The sequence below is a fragment of the Balaenoptera ricei genome, chromosome 17, assembly GCF_028023285.1.
Source record: "Balaenoptera ricei isolate mBalRic1 chromosome 17, mBalRic1.hap2, whole genome shotgun sequence".
In the NCBI taxonomy this organism is placed as follows: domain Eukaryota; kingdom Metazoa; phylum Chordata; class Mammalia; order Artiodactyla; family Balaenopteridae; genus Balaenoptera; species Balaenoptera ricei.
The window spans coordinates 81,899,651-81,923,730 of NC_082655.1; the positions used below are offsets into that span (position 1 = coordinate 81,899,651).

Genomic DNA, 24,080 nt, shown 5'->3' on the forward strand with positions numbered 1-24,080 from the left:
TTAACAAGTTCACCACCTACTGTTCGAGTCTGGATAACGGTTGAATTCTGCTGGATCTAGAACGTGGTCAACTCGGGGCTGGGGTCAGCCAGCAGGGTGACCTCTGACACCACCTTCCTTCAAGCCTCAGGTGCGTAATTTAAAATTACAATCATTAGAAATAACTAGGTCATTGAGACAAAGTCAAATGAAAACAGAGAAGGCAATTTAACTCTTGAGTAAGTGTGTGTGTCTTGAAGGTCCATAGGCGGTGAGACCCCTCACGGTTGTGTGAAGCTGAGGGATCCCTTGGCCTCCCCACCCCTCGTCCGCGTGGGTGAACAGATTGAAGGGAAGGACAGGAGTTAGATGTCTGGGCCTGAGGCCCGAGTCCTGAGCTGGAATCCTGACTCAGCCCCACAAGCTCACGGTGGCCCTGAGTAAGTTTCCTGAACGCTTGGTTTCCCGTTGCCTGATCTGAGAGATGAATTCATAGTAGCTTCATAAAAGTTGCTAAATCAGGTGAAATCAGTTCATACAGTCGTCTAGTGTTGTGGGAGGATTTGTTCCAGGGCCCCTGAGACTCTGAAACCTGCGGACACTCGAGTCCCTTATATTACCAGACAGCCCACCTCCTGAGGTCCCTGCCGCCGCGGATCTCGGGTGCTGGGAGCCGACGGTGTATTTTCCTCACCTATAAAGTGTAAAATACTTACTTCATGAAGCTGTGGTGGCAAGAAGCGTGTCATGAAATACAAACCCTTAAAACAACAGGATGTGATATCAGCGGCTTGTATGTTGGATGTGACCATTCTCAGAGCTTTGCCAAGTTCATGGCATCCGACAGCCCTTCAGCGGACGGAGCACCTGTGAAAGTAACAGGTCAGAGGAACAAGCCCTGCGCTCTGTGTCAGGGCACCGCCCCTGCCCCGCTCCCCGGACACACGGCTGGGGGACGCAGCTGCGGGCACCAGAGTTCTCTCCGTAGGTAGTCGTTGCAAGGAGAGTTCACGTCCCGAGGCACCCGGGCCGCCTGGGGAAGGAAGGGGTGTTAGGAGGGCTTGTTACGGGGGCTGGACTCGCCGTCCGATGACTGCAGGGCGGATTCCAGACGGGCCGTGCGTCGGGCGTTTCTGCGGCGATGCGGATGCACTTTTATCTGGGAGGCGGGCGGGGCCGGGGCAGCGCCTGGAGAGGAAGCCGCCGCTTGGCGTGGCCTCCCGTTTCCACCTGCTCGCCCAGGCCCGCGGCGCGCGTCTCTGTCTGCCTCCCCCTGGACAGTCACAGGGCATCCGTGTCCCATGGGCTGTCCTGTGAAATCACCTGCGTCCACCACAGGGCTCCGTGGTGGCAGCCGCCAGCTTTCAGCTCATCCCCCGCACGGCAGCTGCCCTCGTTTTTACTGCAGTCTGTTGCCAATAGAAGCATAAAAATAGTATCTGGCACCGCAAACTTAAGGAGGGCGCAGTTCTCTCCCTAAGCGTTCTTCCTCACTGCAATTCTACATATCACTGCGGATGGAGGACGGGTCCGACCCTCCCGGTCCCAGCACCCACTTACGTGCCCTTAAATGTATTACGTATGCACTGCGGAACTGGGACCCAGTTTACCCCTGGCCCCAGCTTACCCCTGGCCCCAGCTTATCCCTGACCCCAGCTTACCCCTGACCCCATCTTACCCCTGGCCTCAGTTTACCCCTGGCCCCAGCTTACCCCTGACCCCAGCTTACCCCTGGCCCCAGGCCCAGTCCCCGGAGGCACACCCCTGCTGATGGATGCCCTACTGACCCCGAGCCTTTGCTAACTCCCTTCTCTTCGTGCGGAGAACAACTACTCTCAGAAACATTCTTTTGTTTGGTTGATTTTCAAGTTAATTCCATCCTAGGCCATTTTACTCTAAGCAACTTAACTTTAATTCCCTGGAGCTCCTATACATTGGTTCATGTACGTGACAAATATGGGGCGTCTCCCCAGCTTGGGACGAATACTAGGGCTGCATTTCATTTACTATTCTGATTTATTTCTCCTCTCCCAGAGCCTGTCTGTGACATTATAAAAATATTAGACATATGCACACTACTATATACAAAATATTGGTAGATAACCAACAAGGACTTACTGTATAGCTCAGGGAAATATACTCAATATTTTGTAATAACCTATAAGGGGAGAGAATCTGAAGCAGAATATATAAATACATAGTATATGTCTATGTATAACTCAATCGCTGTGCTATACACCTGAAACTAACACAATCTTGTAAATCAACTATTCTTCAATAAAAAAACAGAGAATAAAGTAAAGGATAAACTTCAATAATTAAAAACATATATATTAGAAAACCACTCAAGCCCAGGGTTGGTCCAGGTGCCCTGTACCTTGTCCTTGGAGCCAGAACTCAGGCCACCCCCACCCCCCACCCCCAGCCCTGGAGGCTAAAAAGTGCCACATCGGGCCTGGCCCTAAGCTTCCGGGACACCCTGCCTCACTGTTTTCCCAGCAACACTGGAGGCGGGTCTGGGGCAAATGAACCCTGGAAAATCCCCGTGGGACCCCTCACAGTTCTGGAGAACTTCACAGTTCTAGATGCTGTTGGGCAGAACTGACCTGATTTATCATAACACTGCTCTGTTAGGATTCAGCTCTTTCTCTCTCATAAACACCCCCCAACACACAGACAGAGCTGCTCCCTCCCCGGCATTCTTCAGGGGCTCCTAGGGCAGCGACACCGAGCACCCCGCGAGCAAAAAGAGAAGAAAAAAATTGCAGTGAGTTTCTCTTTAAGGTGAAGTGTCACTCCAGTGCCCGGTGACTTCGGTCAGGCTGCACGAAGCCACGGATTCCTTCAAACAAGGTTGGACTCGGCAGTTGGAATCAGTCAAGGGCTTGATTCCATTTCTCCCTCGAGGGAGTCTCAGCTCCTGTGAGAATGTTCTCACCACTTTCCACAAACATTTAGAGCCAGAGTTTTGGAGAAAGGTGGCCTTTGCCAATATCAGCAACTGTTTTGTTGCCCTAGGAACAGCTTGCTAACTTTTAAAAGAAAACACTTTATTCTAAAAATGTACTTAAAATTCAACCTTTCAGGCTCCCTGCCACACAAATCCTATTGATTCCTCTCTCACTGACCGTTTTGTTATTTGATTTTGTAGCTGTTGTCAGATTGGTGGTTTGGGTGTTTGTATGGGGTGTGTTAGGACAGTGGCCCCTCATAAGATAACATGATATCCAGTCCAGAGTTTGTCGAAGATGTTTAGTCAATTTCTTCTGCACTGATTTCTAACTGAACGTTGTCGATGGAGTTTGAAGCACCTCAAACGATCATTTTAGATTGTAAAGAAATTCATCATGTGAATTCAATGAGTTCCTTCTTAATTGACATACAGTTCAACACTTGGACTTTGATAAAGTTGTTTTATAGGCCTTTGAATTAAATTAACTAGAGAATTGATTAGTCATAAAATAGGAAAGAGCACGTTTGTAGTCAAAGGAAAACCTTTTCTTCAATAAAATCACTTTCATCAATGGTCCAAGTAATGGCAACACCCAGGCTATAATGCTATATTGATACAATAAATCTCTTCTTAATAAACTGAGGAATTTTTAAAGTTAAAAAATTGGAGAAGAAATGCATCTTTCCCTTTAAGAGTATTTTAGCAAATACCCTCTGAAACATTTTATCTCCTGGCTAAACTCAAAACAAGGAGATTATTAGATGTTGGATTTTCACCCACATTGGCGTACATTTGCAGTATAGTCAACTGCAAAAATGCAATGCACTGGTAATGTCATAAAATGAATTTGATTAGTTTACTTTTTGTTCTCTCTCATGAGGATGGGTGTAGTAACCCCTTTTAAAAAGTGGGCAGTCATGTAGGACGCTCTAGAATGCTAAGGCAGGTGTTGGACAGGAATTTATCAAGTTAACCTCCAAGAATATCATCCACAGGCTTTCCTGTCTCCTTCCTGGCTTTTCCTGCTTCCTTACATCATTTAATTTATATAAGTTGGTTCTCTCTAGGTGGCAATTTGTAACCCATTTTTGGTTAAATTCATACAGGAATTTACACACCATAATCTGGCTTTAGGATACATTGTTAATGGAAAAAAAACCCAAAAAACTGAAAGCTCACCCTGGATCTCCTAAGTTCTGCATCCAAAAGACAAGTTTCACATCTTACGCTCTGGACTCCTCCAGCGAACCCGGCCATGCGCAAGGTGTCCAGACATTCTGCAAACCTGGAAACCTTAGCAAACATCCCAGGAACCCTAATATGTGAGATAGCAGCAGCCTCTGGAGCTGGGTGGATTCTAGTGTCTCTGGAACAAGTCTGTCCAGGTCTGGACTTGGGGGGGCAGGTTCTGTGTCCTGCTGGAGCCGTGAGGCTGCAGGTGACGGTGTGCTGGCCCCCAACTAGGAAAATCCCGGCTCAACTGCTTTCACATGATTCTAACAGAGACAAGCCTCCCCGGAGCAGAGACGTCTGCAGCCTCCTAGCGAGCACCTGAGATGCTGTGAAATCTGCACAACGGATGGAATAACATTTATTCCTTTTCAGGAAAGTGTTCCTGTTTCAGGACCAGGCCTCACACCATTCGCTGTGATCTTTCACTCCCTGGGCCCCATTCTATCCTCAGGTATGCAGATGTTGGTTCCTAGTTCTGTAGATAATCCGAGTTTACATTCTTTTTTCCTTTTTTCCCCTCTTTTCCCTGACAGATGCCTATGCTTAGCTTCCTCTCTCCATTGTCTTGTAACTCAGAGAGTAATTATGGGCAAAAAGGAGAGAAATACAGCCAGTGACCTAAATTCTAAAAATACTCCCACCACTAAAACTCTGCCATTTTAGCCAATTTATTGAAATTCTCTGGGCTTTGATTGACAGCATGGTAATAAGAAACACTTCTACAACTTGATGCATTAAACACTGTCCTTGGAGCTTTCATATATACTTTAATTTCCGCAGTAATCCCGCTTTAAAAGGACACTGACCTTTGGTTTGTGATTTACCAAGTGCAGTGCCATTAAATGTCGGTAAAACCAGAATAATTTATACCCTCTCAGAATAATATTTATTTGAAAGACACAATGCAATAGTATGATGCAAGAGTGGTAAATAATGTCTAAAACAGGAATGTCTGACTACCAATCACTTTTCATGTTCCCTGTCGTTCCTGATTTTCAGTGCCATGGATGAGGGCATCCATGAAAACGTAGCATCAACACCACCTTGTTAATAATTAGGTTAAAATGTTAGTGGACTAGAGATTCCAATTACAGAACAATTGTTGACTCCAGGGAGAATCTCACCATTTAAGTAGTCATTTGAGTTGGAGATGTTCTCGTGACACGGTTAGAACTTGTACATTAAAAAATAATCCATTTCTGGGGCTTCCCTGGTGGCGCAGTGGTTGAGAATCTGCCTGCCAATGCAGGGGACATGGGTTCGAGCCCTGGTCTGGGAAGATCCCACATGCCGCGGAGCAACTGGGCCCGTGAGCCACAACTACTGAGCCTGCGCTCCGCAACAAGAGAGGCCACGATAGTGAGAGGCCCGCGCACCGCGATGAAGAGTGGCCCCCACTGGCCGCAACTAGAGAAAGCCCTCGCACAGAAACGAAGACCCAACACAGCCAAAAATAATTTAAAAAACAAACAAATAAAAACTTTAACAAAAAACAAAAAACAAAAAAAAATAATCCATTTCTGAGTCAGTCATTCTGTCACTCCACGCCCAGCTCAGACCTCTTCCCCTGGTGAGTCTGCTATGTGCCTGCAGCATAGCACACACCCTCTCAGCATCCTGACAGAGAACCCTCTCCACCCCTGCCTTCTAGAAGAATCCCAACATGAACTTGCCTACAGAGACTGAGGTACAAAAGAAAGTAATTGCTGTCTGTGGGAAGTTTTGACAATGTTTCTAGATTAAATTTTTTTAAATAAATGACTCATACACATAATGGGGGCATCATTATATGTTTTCCTTCTCCATTAATGGCAAAAATGTCAATGATCATGCTTGCAGCTTTTCCAGCTTTTCATGCTGCAGGGAGCTGGTAAGTTCTGATGTGTTTGGAAGGCCCACAGTAGGCGTACAATTCAGTTTACTAAGACTTGCACCTGCCAAAGAAAGTCCAGTCACCTCTTGGTTCTTCATTCAATTTCACTTCATCCTTATTCAATAACAAATACAGGAGACATTCATGGACTTGAAGAGAGAGTGTAGCCATCAGAATGCTGCAGAAAGTAACCAACTGGTATAGAATTAAATGATCCGGATTCTTATCCTGGTATAACAGTCCATTCAAATTTAATACAACCTCTTGTTCAAAAATTTTATCTCAGTGGTGCTAAAATTAACTAATTAATCATGTTTCTGTTTATATTTAGTTCCTCTGGGGATGCACAGAATTGAATTTCTTTCAATAAGATTTCATTTCAAGAGTCACTGTTTTCCCACTGGAAAACTCTATGAGAAATTTGTACAGGAACAGACCTCAGAGTTCCTAAGAAGGACATTTTTTAACTTTGCTGAGACCAAGTAAATGGTGTTTTCCATCTCTCAGTAATGTCTTACACTCTAACTTCAGGCTTTTTTCTGGCACTTCTTCCATGAGAATTCTTTCTCTAATAGCAGTATTAAGAAGTCTGCTAGCTCAGAGGCCCTTTCAATTTCTTCCAACTACTGGTTTTGGTGGTTGTAAATTATCACCGTCAATGTTTTACAAGAAAGAAAAACAAGAAAACACCAAAAACCAGCACATGCACTTCTGAACATACATTATGCAATGAAATTTACATTTAGATTTTCAAAAGACAGGAATAGCAATCTTCATTTTTATTTAAACTCATGTATATATAAGCACATTATACTTACATATGCATGAATACCCACACATAAAACTCAAAATGTTCATTTAAAACAGAACAATACATGCTTTAGAAATGTGTCTCTAGCATTAAAAGCTTTAGGAAAATGGATATGCTTTTAACACAACAGTGTTAATCCAAACTACAGGTTTAAAAATAAAACAAAGTCACCTAAGCTAGCAAATGTCTTTTGTATAGACCTTCCTATTTAAATATTTACAGAAGCAACTGTAATTAATACATATGATTTGCTTTTTTTTTACATGCACATTATCAGAAAGCACCTGCAAAGGAAAAATAGAGTACATTCTATTTAGAGGGAGAATGTTACATTTTCTCTGTTGAACACAGTGATATTTCTATTATGACCTTGATAATATATTTTTTTGGAATGATAATAGAAATTTCAATCTGGATTGCAAGTAGTGAACCTATTCAATAACCTTACATGTATGAAGGGCCAATTAAGTATTTTATCACACACAGGTTATCTTGTCTTGAGACGTGTTCCGAAGGTTTATACTCAAAAGGAAAAACAAAAAGATATTTAGTAAACTCAGGAATCTATATGATCTTACAAAAGCCCTATAGGGGTATCTTAGCAAGTATTGAAACAGAATCAAATGTGCAACAACAATGCTATTCCATTTTGGAGATATCCAAAAGAGATTATGGAAGCAGGAAGCAATCCAGACAGCTCGGAACTGCATTATTTTGTGCAGACACTTCCTCTTCCCATGTGGACAAAGCACAGACTAGCCAGCTCAAGAGTTACCTTGAAAAAGACCTCAGGGTGCAGCAGAAAATAGTAAGATGGCCAGCTGTCCTGAAGGGAAATTTATGAGTATTGTAATGATGGATGTGTGTCATATAAATATGGCAGGTGCCATACAAGAGGGGCAGACAAATGCCATAACGGAATCTCATTATCTGAAAAGGATTCATTAACTAATTCGCAGAAAGCCACAAACGGCATCCATGAGACATGACCCCGAAGGTGGAGATTTCACAGACGGACCCTCTTTTGTTCATCTTCTAAAACTCAGTTTGTAGTCAGCTCCACACAGAGGAAGTTCCCGACCCCCTCACCCCAGGGTGGGTGCAGCGCCTCACCTCCATTCCCATAATAATGTGATCTGGACTCATGCTCGAGCGTCCACTTTTGCAAATAATTTTTCATGGCACTGCGTGCTTTTAGACAGATGCTGTCTTATTTGTGTGGGCGCCATATTAAACATGGTTCGCTGAAGCTCAATAAACCTTGAACTAATAAAAGGATGGAGAAGGGGTGAAGGATGGATGGAGGTATTCTAAAAAATAGAACGTCAGAGAATAAGAATGTGGATGAAAATATTAAGTAGCTAAAAGAAATTAAAGGTGGAAAACATGTAATAAAGCAGAAGGTTGACCAAATCACAAATCCATTTATTCAACTGAACACTTATGGACCACAGACTAAGCTCGGCACTGAGAGTAGCACAAGCAAGATGTGTCTCACTAAGTACGTTACAGTGTAGACGCCGGGTCGCAACATCAACCACATTTCCACTCTCTGGCAAAAGCACACAGTAAGGGCAAAATAAGTGTTTGATTGACTCAGGAAAATAATAACTGTGAAGTTAACATTTCAACAAGCCAGTAGATCCGATTATAATTAGAGTTAACGGTCTACCCAATAGCCTTCTCTATTTGTGTTAACCTTTCTCTGGCCCCCAAGAGTGGAACCAATTCCAGTGACGCTTAAACAAGGAAACGTCATCCATTTAAATACACATTCTGTTCTAAACATCCATTTTCCAGATTAGAAGAAGAATCTTATGCCAGAATCCACCCTTTGAATTTCCTGTTCCCATATCTTTCTATATTTAGATTTTGTGGTTTTATATTTCACATTAAACTTGTAGCTGCAGATTACTTGCTTATTCCTTCAAACTCACAGACACTGATTAATTTTTATTGGAATATAGTTGCTTTACAATGTTGTGTTAGTTTCTGCTGTACAGAAAAGTGAATCAGCTGTACGTATATATACATCCCCTCTTTTTTGGATTTCCTTCCCATTTAGGTCACCACAGAGCATTGAGTAGGGTTCCCTGTGTTACACAGTAGGTTCTCATTTACTTATCTATTTTATACATAGTAGTGTATATATGTCATAGACACTGGCGTTTTAAATATTTAAGTAAAAATACTTATTTAGAAAGGAAATCATGAATTCAAACCAGAAGACCTAACTTTGACTAGGTTCTATTGTCTAGCTGTTTGAAACCCTACCATGATTTTTATCAACTTTACAAGGTGTAGGTCCCTTTTTTTCAACATCCACTTGTCCTCAGTTTTCCCCGCCACGATAACAATTATAAACATATGAACAGAAGAATAGTACAAGTAATTTAGCCAAACCCTACAAGTGATTTTTGTAGCCAGATAGTTACAGGAACAGTGTGTGGGCTTTTCCAGAATAAATGCAGTTCCTCAGCACTCCTTTGCTTCATGTGTGCTTTTAGCTGCCATGTCTAATCCACTGAATAAATTCACATTATTGTGCTTCTGTGGGTTTTCATGAATTAAACTGGCACTTTCTATTATAACCTTCTATTTTTAGGGTTTTATAGTAATTTCACTGGAAAATGTAATTTGATACAGAACTATACAAAATTGCAGCTAGAGGACATCTAGCTTAAAATTAAAAAAGAATGAAAGCCATTTTGGCAGCTTTAATTTATACAAGTTCAAAGATATAATAGAAAATGTGCTGGACCTATGCCACTATTTCAGAATGCTGTCTGTTACAGCGGAAGCAGTTTGTAGACCATCAAAGCACCATGGAAGCATATGACTAACCGGAACCCAGGTCCTTCATCAGACCCGGGTGAGGCTTCTTTCTTACCTGCTTCTTTGGAATAAAAGTTGTCCAAAGAAAGTCTCTTTGATAATGCACTTAGCACTCATTCTTTTAACTAAAAATGCCTTTTCAACAGAGCAGACTAATCCTGATGTCCGGAACAGCCCTGATACAAAGCTCCAAGAATCTTTGTCCATGTAATTAACATCGGCTTTGATCTTCCTCCTCAAGACCTAGATATTCCCACCGAGGTTGGAGAGAAGAAAGTTTCGCTTAGAAGGTCAACCAGCACCAGAACCACCTGCAACACCATCACGGTCACCATCGTGGAGTGAGTAGCACGTCCGGCCTCCCGACCCTCAGGATGGTCATGCCTCACACATCTGTAGAAAGTCCCAGAGCCTGTCCACGCACTGCCAGCACGAAGCACATGCGTGTGGACGCCACCAAGGCCCATGCCTCAGCCCCGTCATCCTGTCGTTCCCACATCAGGCACGCTCTCCTCCCAAACCAGTGTCTCCACCCAAACAGCTCTGCCTACAACGCAGAAAGGAGAATATGAGCAAGAATATGAAGGCATTTGCTGAAATGTTTACGATGAAGACGGAAACAATAGATCCAGAAGAAACGAAGGAGATAGGAAATGACTGAAAAGGCAAAGAATCATAATGAAAAAGCATGTATGACGACCATATAAATAACACCGTTAGAACATGATCAAAATATCTTTTCTATGTGAAATTAAATATAAAATTTAACAACTGACAAGAAAAGGAATAATATAGATCACATATAACACATATGTCACATATACCTATACAGGTACATATACAGTAAAGGATACATATACATACATGTATAGTAAACGTTGACAAATAATTAGTCTACGGAGGTCTTCTTTATTTTATAGGCCTTTTTGAATTGAATTGATTGGACCAAATATTGATGATGCCTGAAGGAAGACGTTGAGCATATGAATCACTCAGTGAGAAACAAGCAAGCAGGCGAGGAGGGCTACCTGACAGTCCAGATGAAAGCACAGGTGGGCCGGGAAAAGCCTTTATGTATCAATGCCTTCGTACTGGATAAATCTTGGAAATTGGCAAATAGACCAACACTTAATTTTCACCGAGAGACATTTTTTCTTTAATTTTCACCATGTTATTTCAGAAGGATGGTCCTTAGCCTGAAATGACCTTAAGACATATAGGTGCTAATACATAGCTTAGTGTTTTATGTAAACATCTTCTTTCTCTGTCGGTGAACGTGTGTACTCGGGCTCAGCTGAGGGGGCCGTGTTTCCCCAGGCACCGTCATTTTTGGCTCTACTTAACGTCTTCCTTTCTCGCTCTCTTCTTTCTTCCTGTGCCCTGATGGATGCTGCGTTGTGCCCTTGGAGGGGAGCGGGGAGAAGCTCTGGCGCTTGCGACCTGCTCAGAGCCTCAGCCCCCTGCCCCGGCCTCTCTCTTTGCGGGGTGGGTTGGGGGGAGCAGTACATTTAGCCCAGGAGCTCGCAGGAGGACGCGTGACTATAAAGGAAGCGCTGGGCTGGGGGTCGGGGTGAGGGCCAGGGTCTGCCCCTCAGACTGAGTTGTGTGACCTTGTGTGAATCACTCATTGTACAGACTTTACTGTCTTCATGGTGAAATTGAGATGCTAGTGAATAACTGTCTTAGTGATGTCACAGAGTTGCTGGGAGAACCAAATAAAAAGAGGAAATATAAGGCAGTCTATCAAAAAGAATATTATATGATCCAAATTTCACTATAAGCATACAATCTCTGTATAACACACACAGTCAGGGAAACTCAGTCTCAAAGTCATACTCAATCCAGCACAAAAGCCCTCAGAGACGAAACAGGCTGGAGAGAACAGAGCCTGCATCAGGCAACAGCCAAGAGGAATTCCTAGGTTCTACCCAGCCACTCCACTTTCTTACATCACCACAGTGACTACAGCAGCTTAGGACATGCAGGTTTTACACGAAGCCCTTTGGGCACAAACTGTGGGCTTCAGAATGTAAAATTAGAAAACAAGCTACTCTGAGCATCAACCTACATAATCTTTCCCAATTTATAAGCAAGTGAAAAACACCAGTGGTTTCTGAAATGGATAAACAACATGGGGTGAATACATACAAGGGAATAATATACATCCGTGGAAAGGAAAGACATTGTGATATATTCTACATGTGCAGACCTTGAAACTATCATGCTAAGAGAAACAAGCTAGAGACAGAAGGGCCAATATTGTATTATTGCACTTAAATGGAACACCTAGAAGAGGTAAGTTCCCAGAGAGGGAAAGTAGAATAGAGTTTCTGGAGGCTGGGGGAGGGGGAACAGGTGTTATTGTCTAGTGGGCACAGAGTTATGTTGTGGATCCTGAAGTTTTGGGTATAGATAGTAGTAATGGTTACAGAACATTGTGAATGCATTTAATGCCGCTGAATTGTACAGCTTCAAACAGTTAAAATGATAAATATTATATTTTGCCTATATTACCACAATAAAAACCCTATTAGTAGCTTCAACTTCATCGTTCATCTAACAAAATGCCCATTTCCTGTTTATAAATGAACCGTGATCACCCTCTCCCCAAAGCACCAATGGTCTCTGTGCCCTTTCTTGGGTGGTGTTTATTACTTTTCTAGTTAATTCCAAATTAATATCCTGTCACTTAAGAACTAAATTTTACATGAATCACTACCTACAGACCTTGTATAAAATAATGGCAAAAAGAGAAAAGGAATAAAAGGAGTTGACATTAGTAAATCTGGACCTGACATACCAAGAAGACCCATGGACGGCTAATGCCTCTTTGTTTCCCATGGCCACACGATGTTTCTAACCCTTCCTTTCTCCCCTCTCGAGTCCTTGCGTCCTTTGCCCTCAGCCAGGAAGTAAGCTAGCATCATTTTTTCACAAGTGGGCTACTAAGCCCTCATTTGTTTTTAAAGATTTTTTGATGTGGACAATTTTTAAAGTCTTTATTGAATTTGTTACAATATTGCTTCTGTTTTATGTTTTGGTTTTTTGGCCATGAGGTACTGGATCTTAGTTCCCCGACCAGGGATCAAACCCTCACCCCCTGCATTGGAAGGTGAAGTCTTAACCACTGGACCACCAGGGAAGTCCCTAAGCCCTCATTTTTAAGGGGTCTGACTTTCCTTAACAGGTTTGCTCTCATTTTCCATTACCTTTTACTACCAAAGAGTCAGCGTTCAGGGGAAGCCCAGAGGATTCCTCCATAACTGCATTCTGTACCTATGATCGTATCTGCCTTGATGTTACAAATCCAGCACTCAGATAACAGAGGAATTCACTTTTTTATTTGTTGGTCAGGCATTAGAATTCCTTTTCAACGGAAGCATGACAGTTTTCCCTGAAGGAAGCATTCTGCTCTTAGATGTTAAAATCTCTAAACAAATAGAACCTAAGTTCAAGGATATACGAAGAAAAATGTTTGGTTGGAGGTCATTCAGTATAATAGTGGCTGGTGCCATGTCACCTCCAGCTTTCTGATCCAGAACTGTGGTCCTCTGACCATAAGAGAAACCACAGGATATTTTAGAGAAACGTGTGGGATGGAACTCTCCTCTCAGAAGGCACCACCTCCCAGCTCGTGCAACGACTGAGTCCTGAATATCCCACTCCATCTCTCTCCAAGGCCCCAGTACGTAAAACAACCTTGTACGTGACGGCTCTGGACCCACAGCCTCACTCCTTCTGTAACGTATCCCCAGGACAGAGGTGAGGATGTGGGCACCCTGTGGAGATGAACAGGCATCCGGGACCTCTGTGGACAATGGGGGAAGCAGAAGTTCGTGGACACAGCCAGGAAGGCAAATCCGTACCCAGAAAGCATGCGTCTCAGTGCAGGAAGACCCCTGCTCCCTCCAGGACATAAAGGGCTCCGTTTAATAGTAGTGATGCCCATTGATGGGCACCTCTGACAATTCCACTCGGCAGGAAAGAGGCTCAGTTGTTCTGGTAGAATGAAGTCGAACTTTTCTTTTTTAAAGTTTCTTGATTTGGAGATAAATTATATTTTTAACTTTCAGGCTGGGGTCTCAGCATTGGTCTCACCTCTTGGCAGTTTACACAATAGCAGTTGCATCAGCCAGATCGTCCTGGGGTCCAGGAAGTCAGTGATGTTGAGCCTTGATGTAACCTGCGGCCAGGGTACCATGGGCATGGGTTCACGGTCATATTTTTAAAAAAACAAAAAAACAACCAAAAAAAACCCACTTTAGAGTTATGTCCAGATTTTAACATTTTATTTCGATTCCAGTAGCCTATTGTTCTCTTAAAATCTTATCTTCAATAGCAGATTTATCCTGGAAAAACAATCACAATATTCTGAGTTAATTTTTTCACTGTGTGTCATGACCTGATGAATAACTCCCATTATTCAACAGTCTGTAAATCCTCACTACCTTCCTCCCATTTCTATTGGGTCACCACCTCAGATTTCCCTCATTCAAGGAATTGGCTATTCGCTACTTTTGGTAACAAGTACTTTATAAATCAAAGTTTTGTGCTAGAAACGAAATTCACTCTGGGTATTTCAAGCAGAAAATAATGTAACACATTTATTCTTGCAAATTCCTGAGAAGAAACATATGACCAGGCTCCAGGCTGGGCAAGAAAGTCTCCCCAGCCTGACCCATCAGGAGAGTTACTTCCTGTGACACTGTGGTGAAGCCTAGGGCTCTGAAGACCACGGCTGGCGCAGCCGAGGTCCAGAGCAAGGACCGAACTGACCCCCAAGGACGAGACGGCAGAGTCAGGGAGCCTCCCCGGCTGCAAACACAAGTTCCTCCAGCGCTGGTGAAACTGGCCACCAGCAGCGGAAATCTGAGTGTGGCCCCTTCGCCCGTGGTGCTCAGCAGTGAGACCTGTGACCCTCCCCACAGCTGCCAGAGAGGCGAAGCATGGTCTTCTCTTCATCCTCACCTCTCAGATCCCACAGAGCACATCCAACTGTCGAACCCTGGTTTTCACTGGGACCTCGCGCTGCAGAAAAATATGGAGAGTGTCTGTGTTTGCTTTCCGTGTTCCTCAGCAGACGAACACCTTGGAGAAGAGGTGGGGTGGATGAGAACGCAGAGAGATCGTCTTCACCACACGCTCCGGGCTGTAAACAAGGGTCCTTGTCCGTCACCCGTGCTCGCGTATGTGGACATCACAGTGGCAGTGTCCGCAAATGTAGCGAAACGCTCGTTATCTAGAGGACACTCAATAAATATTTCTTACATTGAATTGATAGATTGGGTGAAAATAATTACAACTGGGGGAATATATATATTCGTAAGAAGAATGTTTTCATACCAGGAAAGTGGAAATGTGGTGAGGAAAGTTTAAACCAAGCCATATGTAGCACAGATGAAGAAATCAGGAATGTTTTGCCAAGAGGAGATTTCATTCAGTGAAATGATGACATAATAGCTTTTATATGCATGAATAATTTCCATGTGGAAAAGAGACTATATATATTTAGGAGGTGTAAACAAAAGTTGAAGCATGAGATGAATAGTCATTTTAAGAAGCAGAATTTCAGCTCAATTTGAAAAACAAATTTCAAACTTTGGAAAATTCAGGAAATACTGCCTTGTGTTGGAAAGTGTTCCCTCTCTTGGATGATGTGCTGAGAACCAGGATGGATGCCTCTTTGTTCTATGGTTCTTAGGAGACAGAATCACAGTGAAACTTTCCAAAAATGTTCCATCAAAACCATTTCTTTGGAATGCTCCTAAGAATTGTTTAGGATAAAAAAAAGCTTCAAGGTCAAGTAAGTTTATGAAACCCTGGGGTACCGTCCGTCTTCAGTGCAGGCTTCTCAAAGAGCTGAGCTTGCTCATGAGAACCGTGAATATCCAGAGGACGGGCACTTGAGACCCGCCTCGCCTGTCGGTCCGTGTTTGGTTTCACTGCAGAGCATCCCACAGAGGAAATTCTCTAGGTGCCTCAGGAGAGGCATGTTTCCATGGATGTTTCCGGGGATGCTTACGAGAGAAGCTTCCGTGGACGGAGAGGCAAGATCGGACAGTCGGTACCTTGTTTGGCTTTGTTCCCCCACCTCTTAACTACGATGCCTGTACTGTGGTGTAAACACGTGTCAGATGGACCAGGTGGGAAATTAGAGACAGGAAGGAAAAGGAGATGGAGGGAACGAGGGAGGGAGGGAGGAAGCAAAGGGAAGAGAGAAGGCAGGAAAGACCAGGAGGAAAAATTGAAGATAAAAATGGAGAAAAGGAGGAGAGACGGGAGGGAGAAGGTGGATTCAGCCACACGATTGTGACTAGAACACGTTGGTTATTTTGTCCAAACTTTTAATTGTGCAATATAACGTATATCCTAGAAACATGCAAAAGGAAACAGAAATGCACAGCTCGGAGAAGTTTGAAGACTCTCTGAGTCTTTCTGAGCTGATCTCTGCGTGTTATAACCAGCTTGAGACCACTGGAGATGTTCCCACACAATCACGTCATTACGTCCACTGGAGCAGTGGATGTGACATGGTCCCCCCTCCACCATGGCCTCGGGGCTCCCCTTTCTCAGCCAGGTCTCGAGCATAGGAGACCATTGTCCTGAAGGAATGATTTGGTCTCATATTCACTGCCTGGAGGGTTTGAAAGCAAGGTGCTTCTCAGGATTCAGGAAAATGGCACTTTAATAATGCACTTAAGAAGAGGCTGTATTGCAATATGATACACTTCATGGTTACTTAAGGAAAAAAAATCAATCTTGAAGAAAAGCATGCTTGGTTAGGCACTTATTTTTTCAGCAACCAGTATAATGAGCACAAAAAGTTAGAAGTACTGACACCCTAAAACCATTAGATTTGTACACAGATGAGGGATTTGCATAAATCCCATTTGGGGCTAAATAAGCAAGAGAGGGTGGTTGCTGCTCTCTGAGCACAGAAAGGTTGCAGATAAATTGCTTCACGCAGGCGAAACCATCAAGGGACCCGCTTGTGGTTAAACACAACTTTGAAAAATGGGCAGAATCAACATTCATGAGTAACAAGAGTCTGTAAGCATCCCAGACCTTCACTGGGCGACTTAGCTTTCATTAGCCAATGAGTCAAGTCAGAAGTGGTTCTGATGGTGGATTTATGCACACACTGCCTTGGGGACTTGGGCAAATATACTATTTCAAAGGTAAAGATCAATTATACATTTATTTCCCAGTTGGTGCCACTTTACTCCACAGGGAGAGATGCACATTGTGTGGCCCCTTCCACAGGCAGACAGGAAAGGTGGACATCAGCACCTGTGTCCCTGTGTCCCTGACTTCCTCTTTCTAACACACAGGTTACCTTATCTGGGGTCACCAGAGGCTCACACATTATTACTTTATTATCCAGGCTTTCTCATTGGACCACAGGGGAGCATTTGCAACTTTTGCATATTAACAGTTTATTTGAAATGTAGTCTCTACACTGGCTAACATTTTGGGTCACAGGATTGCGGAGAAAGAAGGAAGAAAGCTGGGAAGGTTTCCCACGTTACCTCTAGTATTTGGGGTTGATAGTGAATTCAGGAAAGGCTGCTTTCATAGATTATAAAGGAAATAAATGGAAATAGATCACTTCCACATTTGATATAGGTCAGACATGTAAAATTATTTCTTCTTTTAAAACAAATGCACTAGAGTCTATATTTTAATCTCAGGCATGTAGGGAGCAGTGCATCAGTGTAGACATGGCAAATATCCAGAAAATTACTGTGCAGAATTCCATTCCTCAACTGTACTATATCGTCTGAAGCGCCCACAATTTTAAAGACCAGGAAGCTGAAGTCTGTAGAGTTACACACGGTTCTCAAGGTCACTTAGATAATAAGGGGATTTGTCCTGCTTGCCACCTTTGGCTATTGTCAGGGGTGTGAACGAGAGACCTCTCTAAGAATCACAAAAAATAAAGGCTGCAGGACGAAGCTTAGGTCAGCGTGGAGGCAGCCTGATGCCAGGCAGAGTCCAACAAAGAGACACAGACTGGGAGGAGGGAAGACTTTCCGGGAAACTTAGGAAAAGATCCCCCAGAAACAGGCGCGGACGGGACGTGGAACCGTGAGAATGTATGTTTCCGCTTCTCGCCTGTGTACCTGGGAGTGGAGTTTCTGGGCCATAGAGTAACTGTATGTTTAATCATTGGAGAAATCGCCAGGCTGTTTCCCAAGGATGACACATCATTTTAAATTCCCACTATGGTGTGTGAATGTCCAGAGACAACTTGTGAAGCCTGAACTTTATCCTGTGGGTCCTTAGGGTCAGCCATAAGCTTTCTTTTCATGCTATACCAACAGACAGCACAACCTTGACTATAAGGTTGTGCTAAAATATATATGAACACATTCAATTACCGAGTGCAGGGATATTACAGATAAAATATAGAGGACTAAGACATAAAAGACTTAGAGAAAGAGCAGCAAAAAGGAAGACATAAAGGTGCTAAAAAAGAGAGAACTTTCATTTATAACAAGAGACAAAGTTTTTTTTTTTTTACTACACATGAGATTTTTCTGAGAAATAAATCAATAGGAAATGCTCTAAGATAAATATTTTGAGATTTTTAAGTGCCCAATACCTAACCAAGCCTGACAGCGTATGTGATTTTCCATTTGCAGTTTCAGGAGACATCACTTTCCCTCTGGCAGAGTGATGGGAAGAGGTGAAAGCATCTTTTTTCTCATTTTCTCTCATTTGGGATGCTCTTTTAGTGACATAGTGGCTGTATCAATTTACATTCCCACCAACAGTGCAAGAGGGTTCCCTTTTCTCCACACCCATTCCAGCATTTATTGTTTGTAGATTTTTTGATGATGGCCATTCTGACCAGTGTGAGGTGATCTCATTGTAGTTTTGATTTGCATTTCTCTAATGATTTGTGATGTTGAGCATCCTTTCATGTGTTTGTTGGCAATCTGTATATCTTCTTTGGAGAAGTGTCTATTTAGGTCTTCTGCCCATTTTTGGATTGGGTTACTTGTTTTTTTGATATTGAGCTGCATGAGTTGCTTGTATATTTTGGAGATTAAGCCTTTGTCAGTTGCTTCGTTTGCAAATATTTTCTGCCATTCTGAGTGTTGTCTTTTCGTCTTGTTTATGGTTTCCTTTGCTGTGCAAAAGCTTTTAAGTTTCATTAGATCTCATTTGTTTATTTTTCTCTTTATTTCCATTTCTCTAGGAGGTGGGTCATAAAGGATCTTGCTGTGATTTATGTCATATAGTGTTCTGCCTATGTTTTCCTCTAAGAGTTTTATACTCTCTGGCCTAACATTTAGGTCTTTAATCCATTTTGAGTTTATTTTTGTGTATGGTGTTAAGGAGTATTCTAATTTCATTCTTTTACATGTAGCTGTCCAGTTTTCCCAGCATCACTTATTGAAGAGGCTGTCTTTTCTCCACTGTATATTCTTGCCTCCTTTATCAAAGATAAGGTGACCATATGTGTGTGGGTTTATCTCTGGGCTTTCTATCCTGTTCCATTGATCTATATTTCTGTTTTTGTGCCAGTATCATACTGTCTTGATTACTGTAGCTTTGCAGTATAGTCTGAAGTCAGGGAGCCTGATTCCTCCAGCTCCATTTTTCTTTCTCAAGATTGCTTTGGCTATTTGGGGTCTTTTGTGTTTCCATACAAATTGTGAAATTTTTTGTTCTAGTTCTGTGAAAAATGCCATTGGTAGTTTGATAGGGATTGCATTGAATCTGTAGATTGCTTTAGGTAGTATAGTCATTTTCACAATGTTAATTCTTCCAATCCAAGAACATGGTATATCTCTCCATCTGTTTGTATCATCTTTAATTTCTTTCACCAGTGTCTTATACTTTTCTGCATACAGGTCTTTTGTCTCCTTAGGTAGGTTTATTCCTAGGTATTTCTATTTCTTCCTGGTTCAGTCTCAGAAGGTTGTGCATTTCTAAGAGTTTGTCTATTTCTTCCAGGTTGTCCATTTTATTGGCATATAGTGGCTTCTAGTAATCTCTCATGATCCTTTGTATTTCTGCAGTGTCATTTGTTACTACTCCTTTTTCATTTCTAATTCTATTGATTTGAGTCTTCTCCCTTTTTTTCTTGTTGAGTCTGGCTAATGGTTTATCAATTTTGTTTATCTTCTCAAAGAACCAGCTTTTAGTTTTATTGATCTTTGCTATCGTTTCCTTCATTTTTTTTCCAGTTATTTCTGATCTAATCTTTATGATTTCTTTCCTTCTGCTAACTTTGGGGTTTTTTTGTTCTTCTTTCTCTAATTGCTTTAGGTGTAAGATTAGGTTGTTTATCTGAGATGTTTCTTGTTCCTTGTGGTAGGGTTGTATTGCTATAAACTTCCCTCTTAGAACTGCTTTTGCCTCATCCCATAGATTTTGGGTCATCGTGTTTTCATTGTCATTTGTTTCTAGGTATTTTTTGATTTCCTCTTTGATTTCTTCAGTGATCTCTTGGTTATTTAGTAGCATATTGTTTAGCCTCCATGTGTTTGTATTTTTTACAGAATTTTCCCTGTAATTGATATCTAGTCTCATAGCGCTGTGGTCAGAAAAGATACTTGATATGATTTCAATTTTCTTAAATTTACCAAGGCTTGATTTGTGATCCAAGATATGATCTATCCTGGAGAATGTTCCATGAGTACTTGAGAAGAAAGTGTATTCTGTTGTTTTTGGATGGAATGTCCTATAAATATCAATTAAGTCCACCTTGTTTAATGTATCATTTAAAGCTTGTGTTTATTTATTCTCATTTTGGATGATCTGTCCATTGGTGAAAGTGGGGTGTTAAAGTCCCCTACTATGATTGTGTTACTGTCGATTTCTCCTTTTATGGCTGTTAGCATTTGCCTTATGTATTGAGGTGCTCCTATGTTGGGTGCATAAATATTTACAATTGTTATATCTTCTTCTCGGATTGATCCCTTGATCATTATGTAATGTCCTTCTTTGTCTCTTGTAATAGTCTTTATTTAAGTCTATTTTGTCTGATATGAGAATTGCTACTCTAGCTTTCTTCGATTTCCATTTGCATGGAATGTCTTTTTCCATCCCCTCACTTTCAGTCTGTAAGTGTCCCTAGGTCTGAAGTGGTTCTCTTGTAGACAGCATATATACGGATCTTTTTTTTGTATCCATTCAGCCAGTCTATGTCCTTTGGTTGGAGCATTTAATCTATTTACATTTAAGGTAGTTATTGATATGTATGTTCCTATTACCATTTTCTTAATTGTTTTGGGTTTGTTATTGTAGGTCTTTTCCTTTTCTTGTGTTTCCTGCTTAGAGAAGTTCCTTTAGCATTTGTTGTAAAGCTGGTTTGGTGGTGCTGAACTCTCTTAGCTTTTGCTTGTCTGTAAAGATTTTAATTTCTCTGTCGAATCTGAAGGAGATCCTTGCTGGGTAGAGTAATCTTGGTTCTAGGTTTTTCCCTTTCATCACTTTAAGTATGTCCTGCTACTCCCTTCTGGCTTGCAGAGTTTCTGCTGAAAAATCAGCTGTTAACCTTATGGGGATCCCCTGGTATATTATGTGTTGGTTTTCCCTTACTGCTTTTAATATTTTTTCTTTGTATTTAATTTTTGATAGTTTGATTAATATGTGTCTTGGCGTGTTTCTCCTCGGATTTATCCTGTATGGGACTCTGTGCTTCCTGGACTTGATTGACTATTTCTTTTCCCATATTAGGGAAGTTTTCAACTATAATCTCTTCAAATATTTTCTCAGTCCCTTTTTTTTTTTTCTCTTCTTCTTCTGGGACCCCTATAATTCGAATGTTGGTGCATTTAATGTTGTCCCGGAGGTCTCTGATGCTGTCCTCAATTCTTTTCATTCTTTTTTCTTTATTCTGCTCTGCGGTAGTTATTTCTTCTATTTTATCTTCCAGGTCACTTATCCGTTCTTCTGCCTCAGTTATTCTGCTATTGATTCCTTCTAGAGAATTTTTAATTTCATTTATTGTGTTGTTCACTATTGTTTGTTTGCTCTTTAGTTCTTCTAGTTCATTGTTAAATGTTTCTTGTATTTTCTCCATTCTATTTCCAAGATTTTGGATCAACTTGACTATCATTATTCTGAATTCTTTTTCAAGTAGACTGCCTATTTCCTCTTCATTTGTTTGGTCTGGTGGGTTTTTACCTTACTCCTTCACTTGCTGTATGTTTCTCTGTTTTCTCATTTTGTTTAACTTACTGTGTTTGGGGTCTCCTTTTCACAGGCTGCAGGTTTGCAGTTCCCATTGTTTTTGGTGTCTGCCCCCAGTGGCTAAGATTGGTTCAGTGGGTTGTGTAGGCTTCTTGGTGGAGGGGACTCGTGTCTGTGTTCTGGTGGATGAGGCTGGATCTTGTCTTTCTGGTGGGCAGAACCACGTCCAGTGGTGTGTTTGGGGTGTCTGTGAACTTATTATGATTTTAGACAGGCTCTCTGCTAATGGGTGGTGTTGTGTTCACGTCTTGCTAGTTGTTTGGCATAGGGTTTCCATCACTGTAGCTTGCTGGTCATTGAGTGGAGCTGGGTCTTAGCATTGAGATGGAGATCTCTGGGAGAGCTTTCACCGTTTGATATTATGTGGAGCCTGGAGATCTCTGGTGGTCCAATGTCCTGAATTCGGCTTTCCCACCTCAGTGTCTCAGGCCTGACACCCGGCTGGCGCACCAAGAACCTGTCAGCCACTCAGCTAACTGGGCTCTCGGCACTGGAATCCCTGCCTCACACTGTGGGCGAGTGGCCAAGGGATGCTTAGTCTTCTTAGCTCAGTGTCATTTACTGAGCTATGTCTCAACCCCAGCCTTTCCTGAAATGTGTGCTGCAGGTTGTGAAAAACTCACAGTGTAGCAGGTAAGGGTGGCCTGTGCAGAGCATCTGCTGTTAACTCACAAGGTGTAATTAGGGGATGATGGGACCCGGCCAAGATCACACCCTCAGGAAACTGCGATGCTGGCTAGACTGCCTGACCTGGACCCTCCTAGTTATGATGCTACTGCCTCTCTGGTGATCCATATCTTTTCTTCAAATGTAGTGAAAAGATTACAATTGCTCATTCAAAAAATAAATCTTGTTCTAAACCCCTCATATTATTCTGGCTTTGTAAGCATGCCTCCCCATCTCCTGATCCCACAGGAGAGGTATTCGTACCGGTGTGGTTTGACAGTGAGTTATTCACAGCATGGTGGACACCTGGACAGGAAAGGTCCTTCTGAACCCCTGTCTACTTTCCTCAGCTCCTTTGGGTGGACTTTGCCTTCCTTACAATGGTGACCACTAAGGATGACACTCATGGCAGCAAGGCACAGCTTTCATAGCTTAGACCAGTTCACAAACTGGACATTCCTTAAACAAATATTTCTTGAGTATTGAGTACCTCTTACACCCCAGCATTGTAACGGGTGCTGTGGTTGCAGAAGGACACGAAAAATGAGATGTCTCATCTTCCATGACAATGAATAAAGAGGACACAGTATACCCACAAACATAAACAAGTGAAAAGAAAATTGTATCACTGGCGGTGCTATGCAGAGAACTGGAATAGTGTGTGACAGGCAGCTACTCCGGACTGTGATTGCAGAAGTTGGCCGGGAACATTGGTGCTCCAGCTGAGACTGAATGTGTCATTTCTCGCAGAGGAGACATCAGTGCTTCTATTAACTGGCAACCCTGGGCTAGTTTTAACCTCTCTACGCTTGAGTCTCCTCATCTGTAAAAGTGAGGTAATAATAGCATTAACTCACAGGGCTGTTGTGAGGAGAAAAGTTGTTACAAAATGCATATGACACAGCAGCATACATAACCAGAAGCATCACTGAAATTAACCATCACTGTTTTACAGTGATTATTATTATGACCTTTTTTTTCCAGTTCACGTTCGCTTCCAAGAAGTAAGACACCAAGAAGAAAAGCTAGTATGTGCGGGTTCACAACCACATAGTTAATTCACGTAGATAGTGTATCTCCTTTAATCAGAAAATCCTAGCACTCAGTGATTCAAAGTAACCTGTGTAATTAATACACATGTCCATTCCTTATAGTGTCATAATTAACCACTGCATAAAACCTTCCCTCACTTCTCCTAAGACCATTTTCTCCTACTTACTACTATATTGGTACATGCATTTTTCATTATATGGTCACTAAAATCAGAAGGTATCCCCAAACTGTCACAAATTGGACTTAACCTAAATTCACTGACTTCTTAGTAGATTATACCTTGATCATAGAGAATATTCACAACCTTCCAAAAATCATCTAATTACACTCTCTAAAGCCTTGAACAGAATATAATTTATATACTTTGTTTTGTTAAAACATCTTCTTCTCAGATGCAATAAATTTCTATTATCTTCAGTCTTATGCAATACTCTCCATCCTGGTGCTTCTTATTCTGATTTTCTTAA

At 42.1% G+C, this 24,080-nt stretch overlaps 1 protein-coding gene across 1 annotated transcript in view; it reads right to left on the minus strand.

The window, feature by feature from the left end:
• Positions 1-889: 889 nt before the first annotated feature.
• PPDPFL (pancreatic progenitor cell differentiation and proliferation factor like) overlaps positions 890-24,080 on the minus strand; it is a 79,993-nt gene continuing 56,802 nt past the window's right edge. The window contains 2 exon segments of the mRNA XM_059901734.1: positions 890-1,012; positions 1,303-1,388. Of these exon segments, the coding sequence (XP_059757717.1) occupies positions 890-1,012; positions 1,303-1,388 (209 nt within the window).